Source organism: Mastacembelus armatus, chromosome 20 (genome assembly GCF_900324485.2).
Source record: "Mastacembelus armatus chromosome 20, fMasArm1.2, whole genome shotgun sequence".
NCBI lineage: Eukaryota > Metazoa > Chordata > Actinopteri > Synbranchiformes > Mastacembelidae > Mastacembelus > Mastacembelus armatus.
This window is the reverse complement of record NC_046652.1, coordinates 7,260,594-7,274,546: the sequence shown is the minus strand read 5'-3', so window position 1 is coordinate 7,274,546 and position 13,953 is coordinate 7,260,594. Positions and strand designations below refer to the sequence as shown.

Here is a 13,953-nt window from a genome sequence, read left to right as displayed (position 1 = left end):
TGCTCGCTGCAGAATCTTAAGGGAGGAAATAAAATATTTAGAGCTTCAAACAGTCAATTCAATTAAGACAGATGTTACTTCTCACATAGATTTTTCATCAGTTGTGTCCATTATGCCATTTTAAGTGCTGTTGATGAAAGGAATTGAAGTAGTGTGTCTTTAATCTTGTGGTGTTGTGTAAGCCCCGGTCTATTGTGAGCGTGTTTTGAATTATAAGGCCTTCTTTAACCAATTACATGGACTATTATCTCCATCTGAACCTTTAGCAAACTCTGTTCATAGTCATTTAGAGAGCACAGCCTAAGGTTAAAGGGCAATTTTACATAACTGGGGGCAGAGTAGTATATCTCAGACTAGATGTGTGTTGTGTAATTGATTTATACGTGAATGATCTAGTGTATAATTGTATAGGAAACAATAGATTTTCTTACAAAATCAGATTCTAGGCCTGAATAATCTAAAAGGAATAAATGAAGGAAGCATACTATGGAGCGTTTAAGGCCTTGTCATAGATACTGCACATGAGTTTGTAGCTCTATGAGAATGTTACTTACAGTATATGGACTTCAGTATATAGTATTTTCATTTCAACTAATCGGGTTTATTATCACTGTCTTGAATCTTAAATCTGGGAGAGGTTACTCTGCTCTGATTAATTAATTTCATTAATATCATGTCAGGCAGAAATACCACTGTCATAATGAATGCCCCCTTAGCCTGATTTTAATCACTTAATAGCAGAGTGAATGCAGATGAATAAGCCCTGCTTCACCTACTCTCATAAACAATCTCCTTCACTCCAAGACTTTTCTTACTGCATTTCTTGTAACTGAATTTCTCTTGGCCTATTTGCAATTTCAGAAATTTGTACTATACGGGTGAGTGCATATTGTACATTATTATTGGTTCTGGTAAGAATTAATGGAGTATGTGATTTTTATTACAAGGGGTTTAATGTGGTTTAATGTGGTGGTAGTGCCTATTTTTAGCGCACTGCTGGATTACTGAGATTTGATGGAGTCACAGACTGCTGAGTTTGCACTAGTGGGACTCCACCTCACATGGAGTCATTGCCGCATACATCTTCTCTTTCTGCAGAAGGACATCAGTGCAGTGCTGCCTCCACTGGAGGAAGAAGAAAAAAACACCAAACTGACTGTACTCCATGAATGAATGAGGCAATGGCATTTGGAATGATGCCCAGGACAAGAGATGCTTAGTCTTTGTTTTTTGCTGAGCTGTGTCCAAGTTACCCTTATGATTGATAGTCAGATGATGGAGCTCCATAATGAGCAGTTGGCCTACTTTTCCCAGAAAAGCAGCCAATGATCCCAAAGACCTTATGGTGCAGTGCAAGGAGCACAAGTGTGTTTTTCAAGCAATGGAGCTTATACATAAAAAAAACTGTTTTGTGTATGATTGGTAAATTAAGTTTAACACATAATTGTGTCACCTGCTTCAATGCAAATATCCAGTTAGAATCACTCCACATGTGAACTGTTGATTTTCTCACCAGGGCTTTTTACCTGGACCAGTCCAACGTGCCACCCGGCTCTGCACCTAAAGCTGCCCTCATAGATAAGGTAAGAACAGTTTGAGTCTCTGCTGCTTGACATAATAGAGAAACTGTACAACATGATTAAGTCTTATTGCTGCCATGTGAACGTGTAACATGTTGGAATGAATAGTAAATGCAAGTCACAAAACCGTGAAGTTGTACTGTTTGAATGTGAAGTAATCCCTAAAAATATTCCCCAAATCATACATGAAATTATATATAAATACCTTTAAATACTAATATAAAACTGCCATACACATATTCTTTCTCTTCTTTTATCATGAATTTCCCTTACTAGCACAATCTGCATCGATTTGTCAAGAGGACCACAAGTGCCTTATAATCTGCAGAGCTGATCTTTTTATATGCTAACTTAGTCACAAACAGTTGGGCATTGTTATTTTTTCATGTTTTATCCTGCACTAACCCTTCTCTCTCTCTTTTTGCCCAGTTGATGCGTCCCCTGAACCCTCTGGAGGAGCTCTACCGTCTGATGGAAAGTTTTATCAGTTGTCGCCGCACTGCTGCCTGTCAGAACACCGCCTGCGGGGCTTCTGGAGTGGGACTGCTCACTGTGGCCTCAGAGCTCTGCTCACGTTTGGGAGCCACACACATCGTCATGTGTAACAGTGGAGTTCATCGGTGAGGCGCATATACTGTATATGTCTTCCTGTTAAATTATATGTTCCTGCTTATTATTTTTGTCTTTTGACAAGCCTGCAATTTTCCTTTCTCTTTCATCTCTCTTGTGCTGACACTCGTCTCACCTGTATCATTTCTAACACTGTTTCTCTCTTTCTGTGCTCCTTTTATATTCTTACCTCTCAGTTGCATGAGGTCTCGACAGCCCTGAATCTCCTCCACCGTAGGGATTTTCTATTAATACACATTTCTCTGTATTAATTAATAGCAGGATATTCTAGTTAATAGGGCACATTGTTTCTCAGACCATATTAGGGACTTTTAAGTAGGAATAGCACTTTACAGAGGAGGAAGACAGGTCAATTACTTCTCATTAAATTCTATATATAGCTGCCCAATTCACCTGCTGCTCAGGGCACTGTTCATCAATGCGTGAGGACAGAAATATCCTGATCGTTTGTCACCACTGATCCCTAGTTCTAGCTTTCATCTTTCATCACTTACTCTGCTCTTTCCCTCAACCTGCTCACCCATCTCTCCGACATCCTCTTTTTTTTTCACCCCATGACAGTTTCCATATTCTTTTGGCTCAGTCACATGCACAGGCTCACACACGCACTCATGCATTTGCTGGATGTGACTGATGGCTTGATAAAGTGCTGCTGCTGAAATTGCCGGGATGCCTGGGCTCTAATAGAAAGTTCCTGTCTGTCCAGTGACTGGTGCTATTTTATTAACCCACATGCTGTGTGCATGTATATCTGTATGTCTGCACAATTATACACATCAGCTGCAACTCACGCAGACAGGTGGGCGAAATGTACCACGACACAGCAGGTGACTAGCTCGGTCATATTTTGGGTTATTTGGATTTTTTTTTACTTCTTGAACACTGTTTTACCCCAAAAGCTACATAATTATGCAGGTATTGAATTCATAATAGTGACATTACCATTATCATTAACTTTAGCAGTCCGTGTACTGTCATTACTCACAGAATACAGATTGTCTTTCTGTGTATAATTTAAAATATTAAACTTCTTTAAAAATAAAAAAGTGTATTGCTTATGTAAATGTTATGCACAAACAAAATATGGTATGTTTGAAAAATCTATTAAACCAAGCCTGTAGATTAGTAACAAGGACATTTTGTTATTAGTGTGGCAGCTTTCTTAGGCACAATTGATGGGATTACTTAGGTTGATGATGAGGTTTAATAACAGTGAGAGTGTGATATTTTGGGGCATCAGCACTTTTCAATATGCTGCACTCCTCTGGATTTTTTTGTTCATCACCCATCACCAAAACAATTAGAGAAGAAAAAGAAAAGTTCCCTGTCTGACAGCAAAACAAAAATGAAAGCAGTGAGAGAGAACATATCCAAAGCAGAAAGATAAACCCTCATTCAGAGGCACTGACTTGCTCAAAGACTTGATATTTCTTGCTTCTTGTATTATTTTATTTTTTTATTAAAATAAGGCTCACAGGCATATAACTAGTTTCTAACCACTTATTTTTCTTTTCATCCCTCCTTTTGTCCTCCCTTCATTTTTCTGCATCTTGCATCTTATGCCATTCTTCCTCTTTTTTGTTTGTTGTTCTCGTTTCTTTTCATTTATCAGTATGGGTTCAGCTTTGGAGCAGCACTGAGTGCAAATGGGAAATGGGCTGGAACGACATAAAACAGATGGGTATAAATCACCTCATACTATTTCACCAGCCCAAATGAAAAGGGAAATCATGCAGTCTCACACACTGATTTTGTGCAGTTCCTTCATCTTGCTCCAGCTGTAGAGATATTTAAAGATTCTCTGTGGGTGACTTTTTTTCCCCTCTTTTATCAGTGTGGGAAGCTGATGGGTGCTTCAAATGTTCTACGGTGGCTTGCGAAAGGACAGCTTTTGCAATTCTCTACTGGGATATCTTTTGGCACGTACTGGAAATGATTGTTGAGTTCATTACTTTTATCGAATCATGTTACGCCATCATAAAGTTGTGCAATTGGAACTCAAGGGGGACTTTTAAATCTTGAGCTAATTGACTCAAAGTAATGGCTTCTGGCTGCAATATGTCCCGTATGAATGTCTTCATTTTTTTTTTCTCTTCAGTTTTGTTCTCAGTCAGTGCGAAACCTTACCATGAAAGAATGAGATATTAAACAAACAGCTCAGATTTCTAAGCACCCCCGTGGCAATGTTACTGAATGAAAGTAAGTCTGACAGTGTTTGAACTTCAGGCAGTTCAATTTGCAGTGAAAAGGCCCTGGATCGATTTGCTAGTACAGCTTGTTATCACAGAAATGTAACCCCACAGCTTTGACACCTGTCACTGGCTCTTTAAGGATTTATCCATCCACTCTGTGTGTGTGTGTGTGTGTGTGTGTGTGTGTGTGTGTGTGTGTGTGTGTGTGTGTGTGTGTGTGTGTGTGTGTGTGTGTGTGTGTGTGTGTGTGTGTGTGTGTGTGTGTGTGTGAGTGAGAGTGTGTGTGAGAGAGAGAGAGATGGAGAGAGAAAGAAAGAAGTAAAAAGAGAGAAAGAAACAGTGTGTCTATCTGGGTGTTGCTGGGAACAAAGTTTGCTGTATCTAATGAATCACAGGCTCACATCAGCACTCATTTTACACACAACACACTGTCATAGCGGTGACAATATATCGCCTCTGACACCGGAGACACACTGACTTGTCCTTGGACCGTTTTCTTTTGGCTGCAACAAGAAGTATCAATCTCAATGATTAGAAAACGGGGAAGTCTCACTTAAATGAGCATGAAAGTCCACAGAAGGTTTAGTCCTCCCCTGCTTGGTCTAAAGCAAAGCTCAGGGGGTTTGATATTCTCCTCATGCTGTGTGTTTGCTTGCTGTGAGTGACATTTCAGTGGCAAGTGAAATGATTCATTAGTGCGGAGATGAGCAAAGGTGAAGCAGGAGGAATGTGATTGTGCTGACAAAGTGTCAAGAGGAGCAAAATGTAGACTGTAGGGGGGAGATTTGATATAGTCTTGATGAATATCAGGACCAGAGTTTGGCATGGTTTTTTCTGTTTATTGATTGCTTGCATTTTTATTGCCATTAAACCATGTTGAAAAAGTCAATGGCTGAGCTATAGGTGCTGTTTATTTTCACTACAGGTGATTTTCTTGCGTAAAACATACATTGAGTTTTAATAGTACAGGATCAGTGAAATGGAAAAATGCAGTAAATGTCTTCTGTTTATGGCATGACAAAATTTGATTCCCATTTGATTATTTTTTGTCTATCAGCATCCACTTTTCCAGTGCTGATAAAGATACAGACCAGTATACAACGTTCAATTGAGCTCAGCCTTATGTTTTCCTCTCTGATCAACAGCTGCACCCTGAGTGTGACACTGGAGCAGGCCATCTTGCTGGCCCGAAACCATGGCCTACCCCCTCGCTGCATCATGCAGGCCACTGATATTATGAGGAAGCAGGTATGTAACTGTACTGTATGTACCACAAGTACTGTATACTGTTTAGACATAAACAATCTGACTGTATACATAGATTCTTTATTTCAATGAACAATAGCCTCCTGTTACTGCTGCTACAGCCTCTACAGTGACATTTTTTCACTTAGAGCAAATTTGTGTGTATCCAAAATCATTAAATAAACACTATGCTTCATCAAGTCAAACTAGGCTGCCAAAACAGTATTAGCAAAGGATTTACCATTGCCAGCAGAGAAACAGTTATGTCATTTTTGCTTCCTTGGTTAATGTTTGATTTGTCTCAGAAACTATTACTTCAGTGAGAGTGCAATTCTTAAAAGCAGCCAACAGTAACTATATTTTGGGTGATGAAAGGCATGTTTGGTGCTGTTCAGTAGAAAAAAAATCATTACTGCTTTTCTCTATGTTATCATTTCTTTTGCCTCGACCCCTGTTTCCTCATTCCATCTGATTCAAATCTCAGAAGCTATGCTTTCATCGCAACTTTAATGTGAATTTGGCCAAACAGGGGAATGAAAGAAATAATGAGAAACTGAACAGACTGACTGACAGCATGTTTGTTTGTTTGTTGGTATATTTATCTGGGGTCAGGGGAAGAAATTCCCTTTACTTTCTTGGTGTGCACATATCAGCCATCACCAGATCTTGACCCATATCTCCAACTCTTATTTGAAGTTCTGTGAGTAGTGGTTATATTACTATTTGTGGTAAGAGGTTATTCAAGATCCTGCAGGAGGAAACACATTTAATTTCTACACTCAGGACTTGGTTGGCAACTGGGAGGAGGCACCTCTGTGCATTGTGTGACCTTGAGCACTAATATATGTGGCTAGACATAAAAAAAATCTATCTTGTAGTGGATTATTTTGCTCTTTTAGATATGGTATCTTGTTTGCTACAGTACCTAGTAGAACCAAACTTCTTCATCAGGTTTTAGCTGTGTCATGTGACATTTTCTGTTTCATTGCATCATTATTAAATACCACTGAGAGAAGATTGTTCAGTCCAGAGTGTGTGTGTCCTTGCTGTCAGACATTAGCTGATGAATCTAATGAATATGAATATCACACAGAGTTTGGATGATGCTTCTTTTTCATAAATGAATAGTCATACTTACCCACAAAAAGGTTATCAGCACAGCATCTGGTCACAGCAGGGCCCATCTATCACACCTTGACATCATCATTCTGAATGAGATATATGGGTGAGATGCAAAATGCATCCAGTCACAGTTTGATTTGTAAAAGTCTCTAAAGCAATTTCCAATATTGGCATAATAAGGTATAATATAACTTTATAAACTAATTTAAGAGAATAACATGTTATCATACCAAACCTCTTTTTCCTGTTACAGCATATGGAAGGAACAAGTTGTGATTGTCTTTATAAATGCTAGGAAATGTTGGCTGTTTTGTCCTCCATGTCCAGAGAAGCCTTGGATAAATAAGCCAAATCAAACGGAGTAAACTAAATTCAACGTCTTTAATAAAAACGTCTCCTTGGTAACATTTATTTTACTTTCTTACTGATATTCCAACCATCAAGGCTTCAGCACAACATCATTTTTTAGTTTTAGGAGCAGAAACATAACCTATAAAACAATCAGTTGTCAGGTTTTAATAAAATAACAACAAGAAATGTAAAAATTGCATTTCGCATTTTAATTGTTTATTTTTAAGCAGTGAAGGGCTTTACATGTTGCAATTACACATAGTTGCATTTGCTGTTTTTTTTATCATTTACAGTATATTTATTTCATTTTTTCCCACTATGTTTTTTGCTTCCTAGTGGGCACGGCTCTATTGATGGCACTGTAAGTTTGTTGATGGGTCCACTACTTTAATCCAGCTTGAAATATCCCAACAAGAATCAGACAGATTGCTTGTGAATCTTGTGCAGACATTTTTGGTTCTCAGGGCATGAATCCCCTTAGCTGAACTTTATATTTTCTTTTACCATGCAGAGTAGATGGCTGTGATAGCCACTGAATAATTGCTGATGCTATCCTGCTATCTGGCAGTAACTCAGGGCAGACAGTGAAATGGCACATAACAGAGTTGTAATTGAGAGGTCTGCTAATGCATTTCTAGCCAGTCGGTCCATCTCTTCTTGAAGAGGAGAATCTGATGACCTCTTCGTATAATGATTTAATTGTGATTTTTTTTTTTACCTCCTTGTGTGCGTCAGAGCAAGAGAGAGTGGATTTGTGAGTGCAGTGTGCAGGTGTTCATGTCTCTAAATTGAGAAGCTGAGTAGCCTCCTTAGTATCTGATGACTCTGCACACATCCAGTGGAACATTAGCAAAGAGCAGCCACGCTCCTGACTGGGCATATTCAAACATACACACATAGGCACTATTCACCTTCCAAAGATCTTACTACTTACTTTTATTTCCTTAAAAAAAACTTTTCTTTATGTGCTCTTATGTGGGAAGAAATTCATTTCCGTTAGCTTTTGCATACATAGTTAAAAAGAAGATGTACAAGAGCCAGGCAGCTATGGGCAGTGGATTGTGGTTTTACTTCTTGGGTCTCTAATTGCTTCATATGACATCTGATTTACCACCTGTGATATTTGTATGATCTATTTGGCATAGAATCTATGCCTTTTCTCTCTGATGACTGCCAGTCAGGAAGCAGTTTCATATGGGGGACTTTTGTTGTTCAACAAAAAAACATCACAGGAGGTATATTTTAGGTTAAACTGTATCCAGTGTATCTCTGGGATAAGGGAACTTTTAAAAACATTATTTGCTATATCAGTGCTATAGTGTTAATATTGTATAAGCTGAATCACGAGTCCTCATATTTTGTGTGCAGTGCTTTGGGGAAAAGCATTTTCAGTACTCAGAGGGCACAAATTTTCTTTGGCTCACAGTCTAATCATTCTTTAAGCTCTTCTCTTTGTGGTGCTATTCTTAGCTCAGCTGTTGTTGCGTTTTAACTTGATCCATTGTTTATGCTTAATTGTCTTTCAGGGGGCCAGAGTTCAAAATTCTGCCAAGAATCTGGGAGTGAGAGATCGCACACCGTCATCAGTCCCAAGGTAAAAGTACAGTCATATCAATAGGCACCAGCCTATTTGCATGTTAAATTCAAATACTTTACAGAACGGCTGTCCATTATGTAAAACATACGGCACTGAAATGGACTTGCAGAGATTTAAAGTTTGCTTAAGATACATACAGAGCATTCAGAAAGTATTCACTCCCCATTCACTTTTTTCAACTTTGTTTTGTTGCAGCCTGATACTACAATTGTTTAAATTCATTTTTTTCTCATTAATCTACAGTACAGGTACCTCATAATGACAAATAAAACTTTAGAATTGTCTGTGGATTTATTAAAAAGAGAAAGCTGAAATATCACATTTACATAAGTATTCAGACCCTTTACTCAGTACTTAGTTGAAGCACCTTTGGCAGCAATTACAGCCTCAAGTCTTTTTGGATATGATGCAACAAGCTTTGCACACCTGGATTAGAGGATTTTCTGCCCTTCGTCTCCAAGTGGGCCTTCCTGTGTTTTGCACAGAGGAGAGGTTTCTGTCTAACCACTCTGCCATAAAGCCCAGATCGGTGGAGGGCTGCAGTGATGGTTGTCCTTCTGGAGCTTTGTCCCATCTCCACACAGCTCAGTCAGAGTGACCATCAGACCATCAGAACTGGTCCTGGTGGTGCCAAACACATTTTAAACTGTCAATATGGTTTCTCAAGTACAGTATAAATACATGCACCTACAGTGTGTTGCCAGTCTAAACAGCACTTTCAAAGGTACTGTAGCTCTCTGCATGTGCTTTATGTGCAGGATGAGGGCCAAATGGTGCCATTAAAGGGAGCTTCCTGTGCTCAGTAGGGACAAGGGCTGCCTCACCCATTTGGCTGTGACATATAGGCTTTTGCGTGACAGTCAGCCCTTTTGAACCTTTTAGTGAAATTGACAAATACAGTTAAGTAGCAGAATGATTAGTGTTGAGACACTGTGGTCAGAGAACAAAATTGCTGCGCACTCAGTAGGTTTACTCCATAATTGTTGCAGCATTTGTGACTGCAATAAAATATGTAAGTGTGATTTGTGACTCGTGAGGTTTGATAGTCCTACTGTCTCTGAACTCTATACCAAAGGGACAGTTACATTTTAGTGCGAGCTTACCCTGCAGCCATGTGACGATAAGTCCGTCTCAGCTGAAATTGTACTGGGATGAGAGAAAAACATCAATTATGAGTAACAGAACAAAAATACTCTAAATTAATATTTGTTAGTAATGCTTTATGTTTTTACAGAACCGGAACAGAATCACAAAATGCTTGATCATAGGAGGTGCATTGTAGCACATTGTAGCTTTGTTTTCCTGGGTATTGTCTGGTGATTATGGTTCCATATATTATAATGTGATTAAATGCTGTTTTTCAGGTTGTACAAACTGTGCCAGCCTCCACCCCCAGATGGTGATCCATAATGCATTGCATGCAGAAAAATACTGAAGAGGTCCTGAGGAACTCTGAGTGTGAAGCATTTAAAATCTTTCCTCCACCTATGAAGGATTAATCTGCCCTAATTGAAGACAGTTATTGGCTCTATCTTTATGTGTGTGCAGCATAGCTACGTGTAAATAGAATTTGAAAACCATACATAGTAGGTTGAATATTTTATATTTTTCACTGTTGTACTTTACATGTATTTTGATATTTTTAAGTGATGTTATAGATCAGAGAAAAAAAAAATATTTCAGAGTGAGAGATTTAAGCCTGGAGAAAATTACAGTGGAACTGAATAAATCCCATCAGTTTACTGTCTTTATATTATGTGCTGAAAATTGTGTTTATTTTCAGGAGTGCCATTTGTTGTATTGCTTTTCATTAGTTTAATTTGCATATGAAATAAGCAGGACAATATAGATGAAAAGCATTTTGGATTTGATTTGGCAGTGTATTCCTTTGAATTAGTCATTTGCCCACTTCTGTTCAAGTCTGGCTTCTGTGCTTTATCAGTTCTGTCAGTATTTGATAACCATATGAATAAGTGTTTTGTATCATCACTCAAAGTTTTATTTGCTTGTAAATATACATATTTAGCAAAAATTATATACTGAAAGAATCATTCTCTTGTTTCCCACAGGTTTTTCATTTTCTATAACTTGCATGTCTATGAATATTTTAAATGCTCTATCAGTATTAACATATAGTTTTTTTTTGTTTTTTTTTTGGAAGTAGACCTATGAGATATATTCTATTATTTTGTATTGACAGTACTCAGGATCAAAGTGTTACTTATTATGGGATGTTATCATTATAGAGTGAATGAGTAGCTCCTGCTATGCAAACAGACTATGTGTTAATAAACTGCATCAAGCTCCCTCCGCAGTCCTACATGTATTCTGTATGTCTGGCTTTTATCACTGAAAAACATATTTACATTGTATGTTAAACATCTTAAAGCTGATCACATGTAATGTACATTGTAGTTCATGGTCCACATCAACGAATCAGCCCTGGCTTTGTTTGTTATGTAGTTGATCAATATGAAAGTACAGCACTAAGACCAGATTGAGTCCAAACAGTCTAGATAGCAACGTTTTTAGTGGGAAAATCACTCATTTGACCAAACGTTGCTGTGCAGCTGCGTTAAATGCTGTCGGTGCACGTGTTGCTGCGCATTTCATTAGCACTGAACATCTTCTCCGTGTTCGGGCCACATGAACGCGCTGATCGCTGAGCTGGCTTCAGTCCGCCGGGCAGGCTGAATGGGAGTGGCTGTGGCGCTCTGAAGGCAGCAGCCAGTGAGCGGAAGATTTGTAATCTGTCAGAGAGCTGCTGTGCCATTGGCTTCCACAGGGAGCTGCCGCCACAGAGCCAGTGAGGCGACAAGCTGGGGATGGTCCCGGGCTGGGTCTCCACCATGAGCCGGTCTCAGAGCTGCCTTCTGCGCACCTGACGCAACCAGACCGAAGTTAGCGTGTCCCCCACAGCAGCCCACTTCGTGACATTTTGCACATTTTGGTCGCTGAGACGCGTCTTGAAGGACGACTGACACCGGCTCTCCTCATGATTTCATCCTGTTAAAAGCTCTTGCGAGGCACAACAGTTTCTTCATGGCGTCTCCACAACAGTCAAGAATTCAGTCATATCTGGAGAGGAATAAAATCGGACCTTTGTTTGAGGTGAGTGCAGAAACGCATCCAATGCCTCCGAAGTTTTTGGCTGCCAGTCCTGAAGGACCGTCGCTTTGCACCAGACTGCGTTAACCCGCTTTTATTTCTAGTTGGTGCTAAATGATGAGCGCACATCTGCAATGGGAGCTGTGTCACTGGAGTAACTGGGCATATGTTGAGCTGCTGTGCAGCTACTTCAGATGTCAAAACAATCAGCGCCACAGTGGAAATGATCTCTATGCAGTTTAAAGTGAGATAGTGTAGTACAGAAACACATCCACGCTTACTCTTTCAAAAGATGACGCTGTGCAGGGCCACGGCCTGACTCCACACTGCTACAGTTTGCTGAAGTTAGGGGCCACTCAGTTGTAATTTATACTGCACAGCCTGCTTCACTGTGCGCTGTGCAACAGACACAGCATAACTACCTGCTTCTCTGTGTGTCAGTCAGTGTAGGGGATCTGTGTTCATCCTCAGGTTTTCTTTGTGTAGCACCCAGGGGAGAACATGGGTTCACCCTTTGTTTGCTGTTGGATGTATTTCAGAAAGCAGGACCGCACAGATATGAGACATAATAAGAGACAATATAGAAAGACAGAACCTGGTAACATCAGTGGTGTTTGGTAAAAAGGCTGAAACCCCAGTAAGGCCAAGTTAGGTACTATCCTGATTTTGGTCATGTTCAAAACCTCAACTGATTATTTATTATTTATTTACATTATTATCATGGTACAATTCATCTGTGTAAAAATTATTTTTTTTATTTAATATATAACTTGCAGTGCATTAGTCATGCATCAAAATTAGAAAAGCAATTTAGCACGGAGAAAACATAACACTTGTTTCCTATAGTGTTTTCTATGAAGTCAGTGTGAATTTGCTGTGCTGACAAGGTCAGGACAGGATTTGTATACCGATTCCCCTCAGCATTAGGATCATCACTAAAATTCAAGCATTGCTAAACTTACAGCAGTTCTTTAGAAATGTGCTTCACCTGCTACTTATTGAAACAGGGGCGAAATGGTTACGTCCATCACTGAATCTGCTGTTACAGTATGTAAGTGAAAGTAGCTGCAATTTTCACGTTTCCCTTTTCATTCTGTTGCTCAGCAGGACATTTGCTCACAAAGCTACACCTCAATGTTTAATGGAGCACAGTGGGGTGATTTGACAGCTGTCAATGCTGGAGCAAACATCTGGATTCATACCGTAACTGGTAGACTACCTAGTAGTAGCCTAATTAAAATGCATTGATTTGACAGCTTCGGGAAATCAATTATATTACTTTTCATGATAAAGGTCATTAACATAATAGGCGTCTCTTAAATCTACCGTCTCACTGACTACATGACTGGAGCCATGAGGGCACACCAACATTATTGGTATCCTGATTATGATTAATCAAGGTAAGGATCATATTATAATGTCTGAATGGAACATAATTACTGTGAATCACAGGGTCGCAAAAGTGGCAGCCAACAGGCTACATGACAGTGAGGAGGCTGTCTGTCTACAGTCTGTGCTCTTCTCTCAGTATCAGTGACAGACCTTTAAAAATGAATTACTAAATATTTCTTATTTTTGGCACCCCTCTAGCTGGTAAGAGTCTGTGCCTATAATAGGTCCAGTCCCCAGTTGAGGGTAACATTTTTATAGAGTGAATGTAAGGAAAACAACATCTCTAAATTAAGCAAAAATACTTTATGAAGGAGGTAATAATATACAGTATTTTTTAGTCCTGTTTATTGTCCAATATGCTGATCAGTGCGACTCTTGATGTGCTCAGTATACCTGAGTTAGTACATTTGAAGGTCAGTAGCAGGTGTAGTAGGGAAAGGTGTTTGATAGATAAATAAAAAATAAATTGAAAACCCTGTCATCAAAACCTCGAAGTCCATTAGTACTCTTCATCATGTATAACTTATATATTCACAACTCTTCATTTGTCTTTTAGCAGTTTTTCTCAAAACATCCATCTCCAGCTTTTAGAACACTTTCATGACGGGGTCAATTTTAAAACCTTTTGAACATTACTAGGCAGAGCTTTAACTTCTACTGGGCGTCCTTTTAATTACTAATGGTTCTTTCTCTCTTTTATCTGCTCGCTTGTTTTTTGCAGATTTGAAACAATATT

The 13,953-nt window shown here is 39.1% G+C and overlaps 2 protein-coding genes across 5 annotated transcripts in view; both read left to right on the top strand.

Annotated features, from left to right (window-relative positions):
- Positions 1–10,138, top strand: part of prex2 (phosphatidylinositol-3,4,5-trisphosphate-dependent Rac exchange factor 2) — a 77,408-nt gene extending 67,270 nt beyond the window's left edge. For all 3 annotated transcript variants that reach the window (XM_026292447.1, XM_026292446.1, XM_026292445.1), the window contains exons 37-41: positions 1,517–1,583; positions 2,010–2,200; positions 5,548–5,650; positions 8,647–8,714; positions 10,082–10,138. In XM_026292447.1, coding sequence (XP_026148232.1) covers positions 1,517–1,583; positions 2,010–2,200; positions 5,548–5,650; positions 8,647–8,714; positions 10,082–10,127 — 475 coding nt within the window. In that variant the 3' untranslated portion in view covers positions 10,128–10,138. The remainder of the gene's footprint in view (positions 1–1,516; positions 1,584–2,009; positions 2,201–5,547; positions 5,651–8,646; positions 8,715–10,081) is intronic.
- Positions 10,139–11,529: 1,391 nt separating this feature from the next.
- Positions 11,530–13,953, top strand: part of c20h8orf34 (chromosome 20 C8orf34 homolog) — a 51,507-nt gene continuing 49,083 nt past the window's right edge. For both annotated transcript variants that reach the window (XM_026292337.1, XM_026292336.1), the window contains exon 1: positions 11,530–11,828. In XM_026292337.1, coding sequence (XP_026148122.1) covers positions 11,760–11,828 — 69 coding nt within the window. In that variant the 5' untranslated portion in view covers positions 11,530–11,759. The remainder of the gene's footprint in view (positions 11,829–13,953) is intronic.